The sequence below is a fragment of the Bombus fervidus genome, chromosome 8 (genome assembly GCF_041682495.2).
Source record: "Bombus fervidus isolate BK054 chromosome 8, iyBomFerv1, whole genome shotgun sequence".
Classification (NCBI taxonomy): Eukaryota; Metazoa; Arthropoda; class Insecta; order Hymenoptera; family Apidae; genus Bombus; species Bombus fervidus.
In genome coordinates this window covers 2,984,103-3,004,791 of record NC_091524.1, presented here as the reverse complement: position 1 = coordinate 3,004,791, position 20,689 = coordinate 2,984,103, and the positions used below count along the sequence as shown (strand labels likewise).

Below are 20,689 nucleotides of genomic sequence, written 5' to 3'. Positions count from 1 at the left end.
ATTTAGATGGTGTAACACTTTGATATCATGTGATATATATAATGCAATGGTTAAAGAAAGCCAGTGAGAATTATCCTTAGCATGTTTTGTCACTGAAAAAATATAAATGGAGCTATATGTATGTGTGTGTATGTTTGTACGTATGTTTCTATGTATATGATGTACATATATGTAAAGAATATACATGTACACGCGTGGTGCATATATAGCATACCATAAAGATAGATATACATAATACATAATAGTAATAGTTGTGTACCTGTGGTAAATGGGAAAGAAAATTTATCGAGTGATACGTGAAAAAAATATGCGGTTAGAAGAAATGCCATTACGTTTGAGCTCTGATGAGCGGGATTTTGAAATGGATGAAGAAACTGACTATCTTCTTCAACCTTCTGAAGATAGTATACGACTTTTAACATCACGAAGACGGCGAATAAACGATTTTTCTATATTCCTCAAGAACTGTCTTTGTGGGTAAGTTATAGATTCGATAACCCATCATTAACTTGAACAAAAGATTGAATAGAAACAAATGTGATACTCGATCAACGAATTACTAGCTGCGTATTAATTCTACTGGTAGCCAACATAACAAATGATAAAAATTCATTGAAATTACGTAAATAAATGTGTAAATAAGTCTTTAAAAAATGGAAAATATGAGAAAAGAAAAAAGAAACGAATAGGATATCACGTAAAAATTTCCCATCAAAATATATCTTATCTACTCATCGATAAGCAATATTGTAGTAACAAGCTTCAAAGTGTTCGCATTTCCAAATACACGTATTTAATAGTGTCTTTCTATTTTTAATAACATACAATTCGAAAATGCATCATATAATTGTACTGATGCGTGTATATTCATACAATACACTTTTCAAATCTTATTTGTAAAGAGTACGTATTGTAACAACAATTTTTTTTTTTAAGTCAGTCTATTAAGGGTTACTAAAAATACATGATACATAATTGATAGAGAACAAAGGAAGCGAGCAAATTAAACATATTTGAACATAGTATATGTAAATAAATTTTGCATGATTTTACTCACAGTGAGAAAAAATAAAAAGAATGCGAAAAATATAATAAATGGAATACATCGGTATAGTAGGTTTATAGATTGGCGAATTCATCTTGTAAACTCGTACTTCGTGGATGTTATGATGTCATAACAGATCTGTGTTGAATATCGAAAAATACTTTTTGACAGTGTTTTTTAACGAGAGATTGAATAAAAGTGTTTCTTTACATAATTTGTGATTACAAATGTGTGTGTTGTGTCTACAAAGAAATATCTAAATGGAGACACAAAGCAATGTTATAAGGTTATCGAAAGAGGATATTCCTCTAATATCTAGACCGCGAAATGACAATTCGTGGACAAGGTGACGTACATTTTACTTCCCCTAAGAAACTTCGATTTCTATGCAGCTTTTTCTATTTTTCTCTAAATTCTTGCTAAATAATTAAATAAATATTGCTAATTATTTCCAAGATGTTCGATTTCAACATAGTAATTATGTTAAATTTATGTTCATATTTCATACAACAATAAACACATATCTCTTCATTGACATTGTATCCAAAGTTTGAATATTCTTTTCATAATTTTTCTTATTAATTTAACAACAATATGGTTGTGCAAGCAATAAAAAGGTAATAAAAAAAAAATTGGCGATATACTTTATCTTTTTATTTTTCTACTTATTTATTATTGTATCTTTATAGATGTTGTACATGGATGTGGAGAAGATGTTGCAGAGAACGTGAATTAAGAGCTAGAGTCATTCACATTGGTCAACTGATGCATGAAAAATTTCCTACTAATGTCATAAGAAATCAGAAATATAATATTGTGACCTTTTTACCTCTGGTGAAGAACAGTGATAACTATGTCATTTCTTGTCCTAACATAGAATAAAAATATTTAATATGTGTTATTTTATCTTTTTAGGTTCTATTCCAACAATTTAAATTTTTCTTAAATCTATATTTTTTGCTTATGGCCATATCTCAATTCATACCAGACATTCGAATAGGATATTTATATACATATTGGGGACCTTTATGTTTCGTGTTAACTGTTACGATTTGTCGAGAAGCAATCGATGACTTCAGACGATACAAAAGGGACAAAGAAGTCAATGCCCAAAAGTATTATAGATTAGTAAAAGGTTTTGATACTCCGGAATTAGTACCAAGTTCTAAATTGAGAGTAGGCGATTTGGTAAGAAAGTAAAAATATAAGATAATCATATAGAAATATGAATAGAAGTATTCATTTATGTAATTTTTTTCCAAGGTTATAGTAGAAAAAGGTCAGAGAGTACCAGCTGATTTAGTCCTATTGCGAACTACGGAAAGATCGGGTGCATGCTTTGTGAGAACAGATCAATTGGATGGAGAAACAGATTGGAAATTGCGACTGGCTGTTCCAGCTACTCAAAAATTGGAAAATAATTCTCAATTGTTTGATATTAAAGCAAGCATATATGTTGAGAAGCCACAAAAAGATATTCATAGCTTTATTGGAACATTTACCAGAGTAAATTTCTAAATATCTAACTTGTTCTTAATATTTACATATGTAGTACAGTTATTAATAAATGATTGTATTACAATTTGTAGTATGATGGATACAGTAGTGAAGAAAGTTTAGGGGTGGATAATACTCTATGGGCAAATACAGCAATAGCATCAGGTTCAGCTCTTGGTGTTGTAGTATATACAGGGCAAGAAACTAGATCTCTTATGAATCACTCCGCACCACGATCGAAAGTTGGTTTATTAGATCAGGAAATAAATCAGCTGACAAAGGTGTTGTATCATATTATGAAAACATCTGGTACATTCTGCAATTTCACTTACTAAGTGTTGAATGAATTTTAATTTTGTAGGTTTTATTTTGTGCTGTGATTGGATTAGCATTGGTAATGATGTCTTTAAAAGGATTCAATGGGCCATGGTATCGTTATATGTTTCGCTTCGTTTTGTTATTTTCTTACATAATACCAATAAGTTTAAGAGTGAATTTAGATATGGGAAAAGCTTTTTATGCTTGGTGCATACAAAGGGACAAAGAAATTGCTGGAACGGTTGTAAGAACTACTACTATTCCAGAAGAACTTGGTCGTATTTCATATTTATTAAGTGATAAGACTGGCACATTGACACAAAATAAAATGGTTTTCAAGAAATTACATTTGGGCATGATATCTTATGGGCAAGAAACATTTGATGAAATTATGACTGTATTAAAAACATGTTATTCTACAAATTCAGAAACTTCACCAGTAAAACCATCAGCATCTATACATAGTGGGAAAGTAAGAAGATCTGAAAGTACTAGAATATATGATGCAGTACATGCTCTGGCATTGTGTCATAATGTAACACCAGTTTACGATGAAGTACCTAAATCAACCAATTTAGATACAATGAGTATACAAACAGGAGAAACAGGAGATTCTGGTTCTATTCAAAGGTAACTTTCATAAAGATATGCCACGTAAAATTTTATGATGTGTACCTTTACTTTATTTCTACTTTTAGTCAAACAGAAGCAGACCAACATTACTATTTGCCAGAACAAAAACGTAATTACCAGGCTTCTAGTCCAGATGAAGTAGCATTGGTCAAGTGGACGGAGGAAATGGGATTAGCTTTAGTAAAGCGCGATTTGAATTTTATGCAACTAAAAGCTCCAAATGGCAAAATTTTGAACTATACGATCTTACAAATATTTCCATTTACATCAGAGACTAAACGAATGGGAATAATAGTAAAGGAAGAATCTAGTTCTGAAATAGTATTTTATCTGAAAGGTGCGGACGTAGTAATGTCTGGAATAGTACAGTATAACGATTGGCTTGAGGAGGAATGTGGTAATATGGCTCGAGAAGGTTTAAGAACGTTAGTTGTTGCAAAAAAAAATTTGACGGAAGAGCAATATCTTGATTTTGAAGCAAGGTATTGGCAAATTACTATGTGCTAAGTGGCAAAATGTATATAATAATTCGACTACATTGAAGATGATTTTTTTTTTTAGATATAATTCAGCAAGAATGAGCGTTAGCGATCGCGTTTCAAGAGTTGCCGCAGTTGTCGAAAGTTTAGAGAGGGAGATGGAATTATTATGTGTAACCGGTGTCGAAGATAGATTACAAGACAGAGTAAGGCCTACATTGGAGCTATTAAGGAATGCTGGAATTAAGGTACATCGTATCTTTTCCACTTCACATATTACGCGAGAATAAACTCTTTTGTTTGTTTTGACAATAGTTTTTCTTGCAATATCTTTTCCTATGATCTTTAGATTTGGATGTTAACGGGTGACAAGCTGGAAACAGCAACTTGTATAGCAAAATCTTCGCGCTTGGTTTCACGAACGCAAAGCCTTCATGTTTTCAAATCAGTGGTAACTCGCACGGATGCGCATTTGGAATTAAATACCTTCCGTAAAAAACAAGACTGTGCCTTAGTCATCAGCGGAGATTCTTTAGAGGTATGTTTACAATATTACGAACAAGAATTCTTGGAACTAGCATGCGGTTCACCGGCTGTTGTTTGCTGTCGATGTTCACCCACGCAAAAAGCCGAAGTTGTTAGTCTTATTCAAAGACATACTGGCAAGAGAACCGCAGCTGTCGGTGATGGAGGCAATGATGTATCAATGATACAAGCAGCAGATGCTGGTAAGTATATTTCTCATAGTATTTAAGTGAATCGTAGTATAGATGTCAACAAATCGCTGATGTTCATTTCTCTTTTTAGGTATAGGCCTTGAAGGACTTGAAGGAAGACAAGCTTCTCTGGCCGCAGATTTTTCCATTTCTCAATTCAGTCATTTGGCTAATCTTTTACTAGTTCACGGTCGTAGAAGTTACAAACGCTCCGCTGCTTTAAGTCAATTCGTTATTCATCGAGGTTTAATTATTTCCACCATGCAAGCCGTGTTTTCTGCAGTCTTTTATCTGTCGTCTGTATCTTTGTATCAGGGATTTTTAATGGTTGGGTAAGAAAGAATTAAATGATTTCAGAACACATATATACGTGTATATATATAATATATATACATATATATACACATAATTGAATATGATATAATAACACTAGCACGTCAAATAATAATAATAAATTTGTAGTTATGGAACAATATATACGATGTTTCCCGTATTTTCTTTGGTACTAGACAAAGATGTATCAGGAAAAATTGCACTTACTTACCCAGAACTTTATAAAGAACTCAGTAAGGGTCGATCGTTGTCCTATAAAACATTCTTCATGTGGATTTTGATAAGTATATACCAAGGTATAAGTTTTTTTGTTGTTGTCATTGACTATATACCATCCAACAATATATTAATTGTTTAAATCATCTTGCAGGTGGAGTTATAATGTACGGCGCACTTATAATGTTCGAAGATGAATTCATTCATATAGTGGCCATAAGTTTCACAGCACTTGTCTTGACAGAGTTAATAATGGTAGCTTTAACTATTAGAACGTGGCATCATATTATGATACTTGCGGAGATTTTCTCATTGGCGCTTTATTTATTATCTCTAGTCGTTCTTAAAGATTATTTTGGTATGTACAATTAATATATCATATATTTAAAAAAAAAGAGAGATACATTTATCAAAAAAAATTTTAATTACTTCTTTCTGTTTATAACACAGATGCCGAGTTTATCAAGACTACTGACTTTTTGTGGAAAGTATTGCTAATAACTTTAATTTCTTGCATGCCATTATATATCTTAAAATTTTTACGAAAAAAGTTTTCTCCTCCAAGTTACACCAAATTATCTTAAATTTCGTGCATAACAGTAAAAAGTAACTTACACGAAGAATTGAGAAAATTCTGATTTGTATTGAAAAAGTGCTATGAAAAAACTGTTTTTAAGATTAATTATCATTAGTTTCTGATTTACGCTCTTTGCTAAGTGCGTTTGCATTTTATAAAACTTAAATATTCTTCTAAATATTCTGGAAATATCGAAGCGATAGAACGTTACAACTTGACATCAAAATGTAATTGTTAACGAAAATTACAATTGCTTTTGTTCCAAATATATTATACTAAATGCTTTACTATGTAGAATAGATCAGATTTAATATTTCTTTAAATTTTAAATTAATGATAAATACCATGAATAACTCATTACTGTTTATCATTATTAATATTATGTTTATGCAGAATATCATAATAATGTAAACATATCCTTAATTTTTTACACTGTAAATCGAAACAAATTGAAATTGTGATAATTGAAAAGAAATAATTTAAATCTGTTTTTGTTCATTTTTATTTATTCTAGCAACCAATAAGATATTTTCTTTCATGAAACACGTTCGCGTAATATGTAATAACATTTTATTCGATTTCGTCTCGTATCTATCGTATGTATTCGATCGCATACCATTTGTAGCATTTTAATATATATATATATATATATTGAGTTTATAGGACATAAACAATCAGCTGATCAAAAGCATATAATGCTTTAAAGTTTTCTTAATGTATTTAATAAATATGTAAAAGTACGTTAAATTCGTACGTTAAAAGTAAAGTTAAATTCTTATTTTTATAAATTAAATGCCACGATTCCTGTTTGTTATCGTCTTACTTTAATATAGAATATTTTCCTTTTATATTTTAAATAGAATTTATTAATTTCAATTTTAATATAATATGATACAATGTAATGTAACTTACTTGTCGCGTATGTACAATGCTAAAATAAAAGAAATCGATTTTTATATTTATGCATATATTAAGTAAGATTGTAGATCTAGAAATAACTGTTGTTAGCTACGACGTTGATGAACTGTATCATATATGTAGAATATATACTTATTTCTGCGTAAGGTATTTGACCTAATGACACATTTATAATTAATTTATGTGAAAAATATAATAATAATATATTCATTTGAACATTATGCCGATTTTCCTTTTTAATCCTGTAAGCGCACTGAAGTATTATCAATAGATTAAGGATGTTTATCAGTTTGTTCATAATAGTTTAATAATAGTTATATTCTAATAGTGTAGATATAATAAATGTAAATAATATAGTACTAACATTCGATTTTTTTCGTTTGCCCATAAAAAAAAATGGATCTAGTTATGAAAGGAACACAGCAAATAATACACAGATACTTTACTTCTTTAATAAATTAATTTTTTTATTTATCTAACTGTAACGTGTAATTTCTTAGTTGCAAGTTTTGCTATTTGATCGTGAATATTCCGTACTTCTCGTTTTGATAATGTACGTTCCATATGTCTGTATATTATAGTGTAGCAGTGTGATAATTTCTTGGTTTCGGGGTGAGTGAATTCATCTTTTAATATAACTTGTTCTACTCTATCACCAGCAATATCTCTAACTATATCGTAAAAATCGTTCGACGAGTAACTTTTATTTTCAGGCAACCAAAAACTCATATCATTTTTACACTGGGGATAAATGCTAATTGGCTGTAATAGAGAAATTTAATTAAAAATTTTTCTTTTAATGCAATATTTATTAGTTTATTAATTTCTGTACCTTATATTTTAGTGTCGTATTAGGATCTTCAAATTTGAATTGATTTAAGAAACCAGTGTCTTTACTCCAAAACAATTTAATATTCGGGATATCATATAAACACATAGCTAGTCTTTCCAATCCCAATCCAAATGCCCATCCAATGCGTTCTCCTGCACCCGAATTTTGTAAAATCTCCTGACGCATAATACCACATCCCAATACTTCAATCCACCGATCTTTATAGAAGACTTCTAGTTCCCATGAAGGATGAGTGAAAGGAAAATATTGTTGAACCCATTTGCATTGAATTTCTATAATTAAAAGTTCATATTTTACATCTCATATCAATTAATATCAGAGATTTTCCTTCTTCTTAAAATTACCTGATCCAAAGAGCATTTGTGCTAAACCCATTAAAGTATTTTTTAATTCATATTCCATTAGTTTTACAGATTCCAAAGTATGAAATGCTTGTTTTTCATCAGTTTCTATACCTCTATGTTCAAATATCCTTAATCCATCAGAATCATTTACATTTTGAAATACTTCCTCTGTTGTACATAATTTGACAGCATCTACTTGATGAAAAACAGGATAATGCGTAGAATCTATTTCATCTCTACGATAAACATCTCCTACTACAATGAAATTGTTCAAACCCATTGAAATCAACTCTGACTGATGAGCTGTTGTATGAGATCTGAGCACAATATTTTGATTGACATAATAACAATCACTTTGTTTTCTAGACGGATGATCTTTTGGTACAAGAAGGGAATCAAAATTTTGAGTTACTGTAACTATAGGAGATAGATTATCATATACACTAAATATAGGATTTCCGATACGGTTATAAAACTGCATATGAAAATAGTTAATAATACGTTGACGAATATGAGATAAAGGATGATATGGAGAAATGTGTAAATTTCTTCCCAATTTGCAAAAAATGTTTTCACCGATATTTGTCCAGTTATCTTTTGAATATCTGTTGCCTAATAACGTTATTTCACTGTTTTTTACAGCTTGACCGGTAGAAAAGGTTCTACCAAATAATATTTTTTTACTATAACGCCCAAAGTATATATGCATCATGCTGTAAAAATATATTTTAATCATTATTTATAAAAGCATTTAAATTGTTAAAGCAATATAATACATTTGTAATAAATAACCTAATCGTTGTAGAATCATTATGACATGATATTAAATTCTAAATATTTTAGATTGAGGTTAGGTTTTGATATTCTAAATATTTTGAGGATTGGCGGAATTGCATTATTTTTTAATATAATTAATAGAAATAAGTACGTACACTAATTTATAACGAAAACTATTCTGCTTTCAAATTCCTCAATCCCAATGCTCATAACAATCACAATAATATTTAAGGGCAATTTACAATACTAATATTTATTGAGGCATGAGTTTTGTATTTTCCAAAGGAAAGCATTAAACTAATAAACTCACTGAAGTATGAAACTTTTTTTTTAATGTCATTATTGATTATAAAAATGCATTACCCAGAAATGTAATAATGAGTAAATAGTAAAAACAAATTTAAAGTAAGATGAGGAATCTATGTGTGAAGTACAATGCGTTTTAATTTGAGGTATCCAGGATTAGAATACATATATATACTACTATACACATGAGATATCTATCTATGATGTATTTGATCTATGATGTATCGTAAATGATGGCTAGTAGTCGGAAGGTTATTTTGAGTCTTTATCGAAATTTAATTCGAGAAAGCAAAAAGTGGAATTCATACAATTATCGGCAAGTAAAAATTATTAAGTTAATCGTTATTGATTATAATTTTGCAATTGGACATACCAAAATTAATCAAACTTCAATTATTTTAAAAAATTGTTAACAACAGAATAAAAGATATTATTTTCACAAATGTTATTAACGTTTAAGTTATAAATTATATCCTTATTTATTTTGTAAGAATCTAATCTTATATTTATTATAGGTTGTATGCTTTACGTAAAATTCGACATGAGTTTAAACAGAACAAGACTATACAGGATAAAGAGGAGATCAATAAATGTTATAATAGAGGATTGGAAAGCCTTCAAATTATTAAGAGACAAGTAACAATTGGAAATCTTTATAGTACTAGGCCATTAATTATTGAAACTATTGAAAATAAAGCTAATTTGAATTAACAAGAAAAGTATAAAATTTGTATTAAGGTAGTGTATGTAAGTATATTCCTAGTAAATAGGAGGAGCAACAAAGTTTTAAAATTTGAATGATTAAAAATTAAATTAATGTAATTACAGTTAGTTACATACATTTAAGATTTATGCATCAATGTTACAAGTGTATTAAACTGTATGTAATGGACAGTCTGTCCAAAACATTCTACTAAGATAATTTAATAAAAAATATGTATTATTGATATCACAAAATGTTTTTTTATGTAATCAATGATAAATAATTACAAGTAACTACTCATAACGAAAACATACACAAAACCATGTTAAATTTTCAAATTTTAATAATAAGTAAGTTAATTTAGAAGAATGTTGCATGAATAGACCAATTTTTTTATAACTGAATAGGCACGCGTATGGTATACCGGATAATATTTTGCACGAATCTTTTTATTATTCAAATTTTCGAGCAAATATGTGATATATGTATATGTTATATACAGGGTATTATATACATAAATATCTTATTTATTGTTGTATGTTGTACGAAAAAATTTCTTAGGATAAGATTACATTATTTGAAGGATCACATGTATCAGCTTTTGCTCATGATTGTTTTTTTTACGGGATTTTGAGGCCATCAGTATTTTTTTTAAATAGGGCTCTATATTTATTATCTGATACCTTTGTAGAAAGTGAAAAACGAATTCGACGATCTTTATAATTATACCGTTCCCATCATTTAATCTTAAGATATTTACGATTGAAGTATATAATACATATATATGTATTACATATTTAATTATATCAAATCGACAGGTGGCAAAATTAAAAAATGCAAATTTTTCGGCAGCTAAGCAGTATTTTTTAACTTATGAGGACTGAAATGAAGGTTTTAGCAAAATATATACTGAAGACTTGTTTAATAATTTTAGTTGATCAACTATTTCAATTGTTTCGTGATGACAGATGGAGCATATTGACAAGGTAGAGTTGCTCTACGTAAAAAGGAGTGTGACAAGTAGCGAACTGTTATAAATCATTTAGCGAATTAATAAAGAATTTGATCAAAATGGCCATGCGAAACTTAACAGAACCATTCATTTTAATGCGAAATAATGCTTTACAAAGCAAACACATATATGCCGAACAAGTATGATATACATAACCTGTAATTTACGAAAAATCGGCGACATTAATCTTTTCACGGGAAATTTAAAGGTTAAATAATGGGATACAACATTTTAGAATTTGTCTGACCGAATGGCACTAGTGGCTTCGGATTCTGGTACCTCGGACAACGTCGAATTAAAAAATGTTAATTTGGAAAGTAACGCACCACCTGTATGGACAGATGCCTTGGAGGAGACCCAATACATTTTAAGTAGATTGCGTGTCAAAATAGACAGTTTAGTAGAGTTACATGCTAAACAATTAACTAGGCCGACATTAGACGATACATCACAGGTTTGTCATTAACCACAATGATTGTTATGCTAAAACTAAAGTATTCATATATTTTTGCCAGAAGATTAAACAATCCTTCTGATTTATTTTGATTACTTAATTATTAGAGAGCAAATCGTTAAAAACATGTCTACAGGAAGAGAGACAAATGGAACAACTGACACGAGAAATAGGACGTGCATTTTCTAGTGGTTATCATCAAGTACAAACAATAAAAACTGCAGCAAGGCATGCTACTGGATCTGTGGAACGTCAATTAGCCATAAGCGCGGTAATGGCACTTTCAACAGCTTTACAAGAGCTGGGTCTTCGATACAGATCAGCTCAGAATCACTATTTAACACGTATGATTTATAGACATGTCTGATTTTCCTGTAGGCTGGATACATGAAGAAAAAAATGTTTGACTTTGCTTAATTATTTTAGAGGTAAAGTCAAGAGAAGAGAGGAGTAACCAATTTTTTACAGAAGATCAGTCAATATTTTTAAATAATGCTGCAGCAGACACATGGTTAATGGAGTCAAACGAAACAAATTCAGATTCTTGGGATAATAGAGAACAACAACAACAAGATTCTGTACTTTTACAATTGGAGGATCCTGAAGATAGAATGAAATTAGCCATAGAAAGAGAAGAACAGATTGGCAACATAGTTCAAAGTATAGCAGATCTCAGGCATATATTCAAAGTAAGAGGTTCTGAAGATTGACACATTGGATGAGTTTATGAGCAATATTAAAATTACTGTATAAAATAATAAATAAAAAATTGTTTTTGAATAGGATTTAGCAAGTATGGTGCAGGATCAAGGTACCATTTTGGATAGGATCGATTATAATATTGAACAGACACAGGTACAAGTACAGGAGGGTTACAAACAACTGAGAAAGGCAGACTCTTATCAAAGAGCCAATAAAAAATTGTATTGTATAGTCGTGCTTGCAGGCGCCATTATTCTAGTCAGTTTTCTTTTTGTCGTATTTAAAACATGAAATTTCTATTTCAATTTGCATGATTGCATTTTAGTATATAATTTGTTATTAATTATTTTTGTAAGAAATGAAAAACATGCTTACATAATGTATAATTTGGGCAAAAAATATTTTTCGATAAAATACTCTGGGAAATTTCTGATACAACGTAAACAGGAAAATAATGTGGAATATAATTAAGCAGATACATATTTTATTTTTGTGTCCGTATCAATTATTCTTTTCATTTCATGCTCAAAATCATTCCATAGTGTTGACTAATTTCCGGTTATTTATTCCGTATTGTTTATTGTGTATATCATTACATGTGACGGGGGTTTTAAGACTTATATATAATATAAATGTAAATATTAATAACCATAATTTTTAATTGTATTATGAATTTAAATTAACTGTGACATATATTTACGTTGAGATTACAGCTGTAAATTTTTAATAAAACAAAGAGTAGCTGAAACAAACGGAAATCAAATGTGTTCACAAATAAAATGAACTGTAAAAAGGTATGATAAATGTCGATCGGCAGATTGTCGCCTTTTGGCTGATTCACTATTTTAGTAGTCTAGTCTGGCCAGATGTAGCATAGTATACAAGAGAAGAAGAAATATGAAAGGTGAACTTACTCTTGTGTGTGTAGTGTATTGCATTTGTTTTTGCAGTTGTTTCCATATTTTAAAATAAATTAATATTTTATCGAATGTATGCTATGATTATTATATAATTCAACATTGACTTAAATATCATAAATAAATATTTTTTGATATAGTTTAATAGACATTAAGATAAATAATAACATTAGTTAACAATATTGAATTTTCATTCTTATGAACACTAAATAAATTTTCCTCGAATATTGCACTTTTTTTTTATCACAGTCTGAGCGGTACATATATTTTATATCTATATCGTTTATATATCTATGTATATCTATCTACATATATAGATTGAATTTTTAAAAAAATATTACTGTTACGAGAGTTTGAATAATTTTCTTGCTTGCACGTATTTGTATACTTATAAAGATAATTATACATATAAATTATAGTATCTGCATATTCTTCGTTTGTTTCACACGGTATGTGCGTACTCGTGAATGTATGCAAACATGTGTTACATAAACTCCGAGTGTGGTATAATTATTTATTCAGTTTTACAAAAATCTTACGTTATACAAATTAGAAACGACTCGTTAACCAAGGAATAGTAGAAATTCGTAAAATACGCTTTCTTCTAACATTTATTAAGTTGAAGAAAATTCACCCTATGGAATAATACCTACCTATGAAGAAGTAGCTTAACGTTCAATATGTGATTCGCAATACTGCAATTCTGTAATAAAAAGTTTATTCTAATAAATGGAATGCACTAAATGCTGATGTTAAAGTCGTATGAATTTTATTGTATCATCTGTATGATCGGATTTGTTTTCCTTGGTCAAGATTCATGATAAAAACCTTAATATACTTGTATAAGCAGTTTCGTGTAGATTTTGTTAAAAGTTCGCACGCATTTTGAAAAACTAAGGGACAAATTTGCATCAAGTGATAAACAATTTGGATATCATTTACACGTAAAAGAGTTTACGTTTACTTTGTTTTCATACACGGTGGTAGAAAGGTACATCAGCTGAATAGAGAAAAATGTCCCTGTATAAGTATAGTACAGAATATACGAATAAAAAACGCGTGCTGTTTGTTTACGATTCTGCGGAGACTCAGAATCGATCGAACATGAGTTAAAAGGCTTGTGCGATTACACATTGCTCAAGTAAAAGACGGAGACGAGGTATTTAGAATGTGAACTAAAATTGCAAACGCTCCACCGAGTATGTAACGTACGAAATTATCACCGACTAAAGGACCTAAAGCGTAAAGTCCAGATCTCGGGGCTTTGATTACTTCATAAGTAAAATCGTCAACCTCGATAGGATTCGATTTACCATCTATGGGCTTCTCAAAATATTTACCAAGCCCGATACCGTCAGCTTTGAGATAGGACAAATCAGGCTTGTAACCTGTGAACGAACGAATTTTCTTAGCTGAAAATCTTTATCAAGCGAAAGCGAAACGAAAGTATGATTTGGTTTTGGTTTGTACGGAGTTGATACATACCGATAAGAATGGCTACGGCAGAGACACGAAAAGCGTGTGCGCATCCGTCTGGGTCGACAAGCGTAACCATCGGATGTTTTTCGAATCCGGCACCATCGATGAAATCAGTATCACTTGCAGTAAGTCCGAGCAACGTGTACCCCGGTAATGCTTTATATAGAGGATAATTAGTACCACCATCAGCCATCATCTCGTATACCTTGTGATATTCGGGATACATCGAGCTGGGTAGACCTTGCAATCTATCATAGATAGTGCGTATTTTCTCGTCGTTTGATTTATTCCATTCGTTGGACGAGTCACGAAATGCATGCAAGACGGGAATGCCATGAAAACGAACGGCCATGATCGCATCTGCAGCACTTAGTCCGGAACCGATTACCAATACCGGATCAATTGATTGTCGTCGTTCCTCTACTTCGTTTGCTAAAATTAAATCGACCATCGAGTCTTTCCATAATCTAATTTCAAGTAATTTTAGCAAAACTTAAGCTGTTTCGAGAGAAACGGAAAGAAGCATTTCGCGTACCATGTTGCTGATGACTAATCAAATGATCCAATCTTGATTCCAGCTTATTTAGATCGTGCGTTACCCAATCAAATTGAGAATCTTCACCAGCTATACCCAATTGATTTGATAAATCGGTCGTGCCTGTGGCAAGAACGACTCTTTTGCAGCGATAGCGAAACAGTTTCCCGGTTTGTTTATCGAAACCATCGACTATCCATCCGTAATGATCTTGTTGTTGTTGTTGTTGTTGCTGTTGATGATGATGATGACGAGAATCGCAGCACGGTCTCACTGAAGTAACTACAGTCTCGCTAAAAAGCAAGCGTCTATGTGATTAGCGGTTCCAAGATACGACACAACTTGCGAGCATTGCAGTTACAATAAATTACTGTGCGAACCAACCATCGAAAGTACTGCTCCAACCTCTTTCTCCGTACGTAATCTTTGTAATAGGCAGCCACTGTACCAACAGAAATTCTGCTAGCCGTTTTACATGCACTCGGTTTCTCTTGAAAGGCATAGTACATGCACGACGATTTACCCTCTGTCGAATTTGCTTTTTGAAGTTCTTCGGACTCGACCAACATCTCCCATTGTCTTATGTCTAAATCGGGCAACGACATCCATCGGTTCAAGCTGATGGTCAACACGTTTGGATCCATCGACTAACACACAATTAATTCATCAATTCTAAATTGAACCTTGAAACGTTTAACTTGTGTAATGATAAACGTCCTCGCCAAACGATATTCGTGACGTATTCATAAACTCTATCGATTCGAATAAATTGGTTAGGTGGAAGGTTTGTGTCTGCCGAACCTAAGGAAACATGTAGCAAGGGAACAAAGAAACCGAGAACAGATCAACAACATCGTTGATCGTTTCTTTACCGGCGGTATTGCCAACATCGGGGTGTATCGTCACCTTTCTTTTTCATCACCGCGGTACGCTGTTTAACTAACATGTTTAACAGGTTTAAAAACATGTTCCACGTTCGTTACCTGCCATGAACCACCAGGTTGACCTTTACCGAGCACAATGTGATCGATCACTTTATGCTCAGGATGTTGCTCGACTGATTTCCAGGTAAGTAGAGACGGCACATCAAGGCCAGCATCGACACAGGGATGTTGAAGTTGGTCCATAAGAAGGGCCAAAGGTCGACCACCGACTCTACCTTCCAGTCCGGAAGAAAGGCATTCCAATTTGCAACGTGTACTGCTCGCCAAGCCCCTTCCTCCGCTGTTTCCCTGGCATTTTCTCAACTTGGTATTCTCACTCTCGTGCCATCGATGGCATCTCGATTCATTCCCTAATTGTTGTTGTTCTTGATTCGTCTTATCGCAACATTCCTCCTCATCATTTCCGGACCTCGTGCTCGAGTGTAATCTGGCTGTGAGCATTTCATCCGCAGGATGTGGTTCACCGGTATAGTAAGGCCAATTTCCAGCAAGCATGAAAGAAAGGCATATTCCACTAGGCCCGTTTCCTGAACAAAACATACACACCACCCTGTGTATAGAATACAGACAATACCGATTCTTTTATCCTTTCGCAGTGCTTTTTCGCGATACTTCAGCGCGTATTATTACGCGAGAAACGGCCGTTACCGTGTGTTTCCACCTGAAATCGTGTGCTACGATCTGTACGATCGTAACACTTCACCTAATATATTGACCATATACGGAATTTCCTAATCACGAAATCGATCAACGAGAATACGATCGTATCGAACTTAATTACGCTAGAGACCAAAAGATTCGATCGGTCGGTATGGCTTATAGAGACTCTTCTATTTTTTAGAATTTCAAAGAAGGTCTTATAAGTTAAAGGGGAGAGTTTTAAAGGAAACGTATCGCTGCGCAGGCGCGACACGAGGCAAATTTACGAATCTTTTGGATTCTAGTACAGGTATATATGTTACCTAGTGGATACAAATTTTGTACTGGCAAGCGAATCGTACCTATAATGACCACATCCTTATAGATGACGTCGTTATCGCCATCATCACAACAATTTTGCATCGTTGTACCGATTTGTTATTCTCGTTTATTCGGTCAATCGTTCCAATTCAAGAGCTGTAACAAACAAATACCAAGAAGCAAATCGTCAAGATCGCTCAATGTTTGTAAATGAAATGAAATGCGTGTAAACGATAAAAAAAGAAAAAATAAAGAAAATGCGGACTAGAATAAAAAGGAGAAAATAAGTATCAATATCGTAAGAAGTAGAGACATTTCAAGAGAACGATATACAACTGTGCAATGATACGTATATCGTAGATATACATAATCGCGACTGTCACGGTATATGATAAGACGCAAAACGGTGCAATTTCATATCTATGATTCAAAACGCGGAAACCTGTATACTTTATGAGAATCGCACAACTCATCGTTCGATTACGACCATCCGGACAGCTATACAATTTAAAATCAAGCGGTCGGTCATTTAGAAATTTATATCAATCAAGAGAAATTACTTTATTTTTCTGTTTGACATCATTTAGATAAATAATACGTACTTACGTAACACGTTATCTTCAACAATTATGGAACTTTCCATGCAAGAACTAATGTAGTCTTGAAAATTTATCGAACTTATTTACCATTACGCTTCGTTACAGTAAGATATTATCGATAATCTTGTTATATTCACACGTGTATATAAGTACGTGTATATATTTCGATCGGTATATCAATCAATTTATCGAAATTTTAGAAAGAAATTGTACTTTCTCGCTTTACTTACGATTATTTGTTACATATTTTTCCTAATAGATATTCTCTTCCTTCAAATGTTAAAGTTGTCCCGCGCTTATGTAATCACATGGCGGCAAAAATTGCGCGCAAAATTTTAAACATGATCGATCTAATTCTTTCATAATGATATTGAAGCAATCTGTTTCGATTAGGTGGTTAAATATCTGCATCGATACATTTACGTTAAAAAGTATAATATGTTCAACGAACTTATCCGCTTCCTTCTAAGCAACCGGTTTGGAATACATCGGGCATTCAAAGAAGGTCGATATCAAGAAGAGTGTACAGGGTCACGATCGATATTGAAATAGAAATACTCAGATAGGAATGCTTATACTATGTCTAGTCAGTTTAAGTTAAGTTTAAATTAAGTTTGGATAACCTCGTTTCGAGTTAATGTGTTTTACGATTCAACATAGTCATTGAAAGATATAACTGTTTTATTAAGCGGCTCGATTCTTTGCAGACCTATGGAAAATGATGAATCATCGTATAGAACTAGTTTCCTGTTCATTCAGTAATCAACTAAAAAAAACTTGCTCTCGCTATTCGAAGAATTTGCTTTCGCTTTGATATAGTGTTCTTTCAACTGACAATAAATCCCTGTAAAGTCATGAGCACTGGTTCCAATAAATTTATCGTTGAACACAACGCGTGATTAAAACTATAATGTAATATCATTATAATTCGATTACCTCACGGTTCGTGTATATATAAAATATAATCATTACCACTACTTGTCACTATACTTTTGATATTGGAACACTCTCCTATTATATTGCTGACTCAAAAATCGTAATAACTTAACAGAGGCAAGAGATATAGTAGAGGGATTAGAGGGGGCAAGGAGGAAGATAGAAAAGAAAAAGAAAGACTAAGAGGAAAGGGAAGAAAAAATTAATATAAATATATAATTGTATACGTAGTAAGTGATAGTGTAAAACAAACCAAATTTCGGCGTGGCTCACACACGAAATCGTATTACAATCAACTCCTATCAGAGAAACGGTCGACGTTATACTGAACCGTGAATCGGACGCGCGTTTCTTTTCATATCGAACGAATATCTACTAAAAGATTGCGACACATTGTGTCATATTTTTATGTACATATCTTCTATTTTTTGTCTTTCTTTTCTATCTTTTTAACAGTGATACATATGACTATCATTAATCATTGCGATCGAATGGTTCCTATCATAATATTTCAAGAAAAAGAAAATATATTTCTGTATTTTCATCGTTACTTTAAATCTTATCAGATGACGAGCATTTTTATTTTGACGCATTTTTTTAATTTATTTAAATCATGTTACACTTTTGATCTATTAAATCATATTACACATTTCTTTGCCTTGGCAGAATCGATTTTCGATATATGTATGTATACGTAGATGCTTGTCAAGTCGGGCATCCGTCGGCCGCGTACCTACATAACGTATTTATGGGTATTCGCTAACATTTGCTAACATAATGTGTGTACATATGTACATACATGAAAAGAAAATTCGCTGTCAGTAGCGGTCGATATCGATTTGAAGACAGACTGCGGGTTGATGATAAATACTCGCGAATACATTTTTTCTCACAAGTATTGTTTAATGTTAAACGTTCATGAATGTTTTAAAAATGTACGTTTGGTGTATACCAACTTTATATCAATATTCATTTATATGTATGAACGTATATATATATATATATATATATATATATATATATATATATATATACAATTTAAAATACCATTTCGCTTATTCTGAAATATTAGTATTTATGATCATTCCAAGCAGGACTTACAAAATTAACGAATGTACTTTTTACAGTTGGCAATCGAAGCAAAACCGGTTGAAGGTTGCATGACAAATCATTTTACTTTTTATATCTTTTTTGTGTAATCCGCTATCTACTTAAAAACCGGTTACTCCTTTCACTACTTCGGTAAATATTAAAGTGTGTGTGTGTATATATATATATATATTCATTCACCATCACAATTACGTTACTGTGTACGTTCTAATAAAGAAAACTGCCTTGGATGATAATAACAGATAATGATATGTGAAAATACAATGATATCAATATAAATATTTTATATTAGATAGATCTATATGTTCTTACATAATTAACCTGCAGATTCTCTTCATGTATGCATATATTACTTAAGTATTTATTCAACGAAAAATGATATTGACAATGAACGAGAAACTAGACTCATGGTTAAACTACGCTTCATCAACTTTGATTGATAACTTTAAATTTAAATTATATTCTAATTCTAGTCATAATAAGGATCTTTTATTCAATTTTGTGATGATAAGAAAATTTGCAGCTTCGACTGGAATTACTAGTAATTCGAATCAAATATTGACTTGAAATTACGATAAATAGAATAGAGAATGTATATTTATTTGATATTAAATCAATATTTATATTAATTTATATCATGTTCCATATTTGATCATATTTATATCTAAAAAAAACTTACAACTATTGATTAGAAAGAAACAGGATAAAATACACGAAATAAAAATTTATGATTGGTTTATAATAATTTGTTTCTTTTAACTATAATAGCTATTAGATTATCAATGTCAACGGTGAAACAGCTATAAAAAAGTAAATTACGGCTTTAATTACCTGTTTCCGCTCTATGTGTAATTGCAGCATTCTATTTAATCTGGATTGCAAATTTTAGTTCGACACATCGCGTAGAAATTTTGTTGATCGACGTTTTGAACACATCCACGACCAACGATTATTTTCTGCTCCTTATTGCAAATCCTAACCGTCTCAAGTATCATATTCAAACTGTTTTCGTTTGGTTGACGTGAAAATTAACGTTCGAAATTGTTTGCTATTTTTTCATTTAATGTTCTCTGTTACTTCATAATTTAACAAGTATTCTTTGTTGAATCACGAAATCCTTTATAGAATCGATAATCTTCTTCCCAACGTAAAACCACCAATAATTTCCAATAATTTCAGTTTATGCAAAAAACTAATCTATTTGCGTTGATGACACACCTCATCGTTGCATTGATTTCCTTTTTTTAGGTTAGCTTTTATACACAGGACCGACAAATATCACTATGCTACTATGGCGGCAATTTCAAAACCAAATTTCAAGCAGTC

The 20,689-nt window shown here is 31.6% G+C and overlaps 5 protein-coding genes across 16 annotated transcripts; 3 read left to right on the top strand and 2 right to left on the bottom strand.

Annotated features, from left to right (window-relative positions):
* Positions 1-125: 125 nt before the first annotated feature.
* Positions 126-6,953, top strand: LOC139989968 (probable phospholipid-transporting ATPase IIB). 3 transcript variants are annotated; one of them, XM_072008726.1, is made up of 13 exons: positions 126-477; positions 1,735-1,879; positions 1,961-2,233; positions 2,309-2,551; positions 2,635-2,823; positions 2,904-3,490; positions 3,559-3,975; positions 4,055-4,220; positions 4,322-4,700; positions 4,780-5,020; positions 5,151-5,317; positions 5,392-5,595; positions 5,688-6,953. In XM_072008726.1, exons 1-13 carry the CDS (start codon positions 269-271, stop codon positions 5,819-5,821), a joined length of 3,354 nt encoding a protein of 1,117 aa, XP_071864827.1. In that variant the 5' UTR covers positions 126-268; the 3' UTR covers positions 5,822-6,953. The 3 variants fall into 3 exon arrangements, with proteins under 3 accessions (XP_071864827.1, XP_071864828.1, XP_071864829.1); XM_072008727.1 differs by lacking the exon at positions 126-477 and adding an exon at positions 1,134-1,391; XM_072008728.1 differs by lacking the exon at positions 126-477 and adding an exon at positions 1,444-1,662.
* Positions 6,954-7,173: 220 nt separating this feature from the next.
* Phers-m (Phenylalanyl-tRNA synthetase, mitochondrial) lies at positions 7,174-8,944 on the bottom strand. Its single transcript, XM_072008750.1, has 4 exons — positions 8,862-8,944; positions 7,930-8,642; positions 7,565-7,857; positions 7,174-7,494 (listed from the first exon to the last, which is right to left on the bottom strand). The coding sequence occupies exons 2-4, from the start codon at positions 8,639-8,641 to the stop codon at positions 7,204-7,206; spliced, it is 1,296 nt and encodes a 431-aa protein (XP_071864851.1). The 5' UTR covers position 8,642; positions 8,862-8,944; the 3' UTR covers positions 7,174-7,203.
* Positions 8,945-9,102: 158 nt separating this feature from the next.
* On the top strand, positions 9,103-10,800 carry Bcn92 (LYR motif-containing protein bcn92). 3 transcript variants are annotated; one of them, XM_072008762.1, is made up of 3 exons: positions 9,103-9,328; positions 9,528-9,750; positions 10,684-10,800. In XM_072008762.1, the coding sequence occupies exons 1-2, from the start codon at positions 9,243-9,245 to the stop codon at positions 9,721-9,723; spliced, it is 282 nt and encodes a 93-aa protein (XP_071864863.1). In that variant the 5' UTR covers positions 9,103-9,242; the 3' UTR covers positions 9,724-9,750; positions 10,684-10,800. The 3 variants fall into 3 exon arrangements, with proteins under 3 accessions (XP_071864863.1, XP_071864862.1, XP_071864861.1); XM_072008761.1 differs by having other exon boundaries at positions 10,650-10,769; XM_072008760.1 differs by lacking the exon at positions 10,684-10,800 and having other exon boundaries at positions 9,528-9,969.
* Syx16 (syntaxin 16) lies at positions 10,735-12,384 on the top strand. The gene is made up of 5 exons (XM_072008753.1): positions 10,735-10,867; positions 10,963-11,181; positions 11,318-11,525; positions 11,608-11,870; positions 11,965-12,384. The coding sequence occupies exons 1-5, from the start codon at positions 10,787-10,789 to the stop codon at positions 12,172-12,174; spliced, it is 981 nt and encodes a 326-aa protein (XP_071864854.1). The 5' UTR covers positions 10,735-10,786; the 3' UTR covers positions 12,175-12,384.
* Positions 12,385-13,300: 916 nt separating this feature from the next.
* LOC139989973 (oxidative stress-induced growth inhibitor 1) lies at positions 13,301-20,595 on the bottom strand. Of its 8 annotated transcripts, XM_072008742.1 has the most exons (8): positions 18,507-18,963; positions 18,254-18,432; positions 16,760-16,874; positions 15,798-16,285; positions 15,199-15,461; positions 14,815-15,107; positions 14,286-14,735; positions 13,553-14,188 (listed from the first exon to the last, which is right to left on the bottom strand). In XM_072008742.1, the coding sequence occupies exons 3-8, from the start codon at positions 16,818-16,820 to the stop codon at positions 13,938-13,940; spliced, it is 1,806 nt and encodes a 601-aa protein (XP_071864843.1). In that variant the 5' UTR covers positions 16,821-16,874; positions 18,254-18,432; positions 18,507-18,963; the 3' UTR covers positions 13,553-13,937. The 8 variants fall into 8 exon arrangements, with proteins under 8 accessions (XP_071864849.1, XP_071864843.1, XP_071864842.1 ...); XM_072008748.1 differs by lacking the exons at positions 13,553-14,188; positions 18,254-18,432 and adding an exon at positions 13,301-13,503 and having other exon boundaries at positions 18,507-18,986; XM_072008741.1 differs by lacking the exons at positions 18,254-18,432; positions 18,507-18,963 and adding an exon at positions 20,195-20,595.
* Positions 20,596-20,689: the final 94 nt, after the last annotated feature.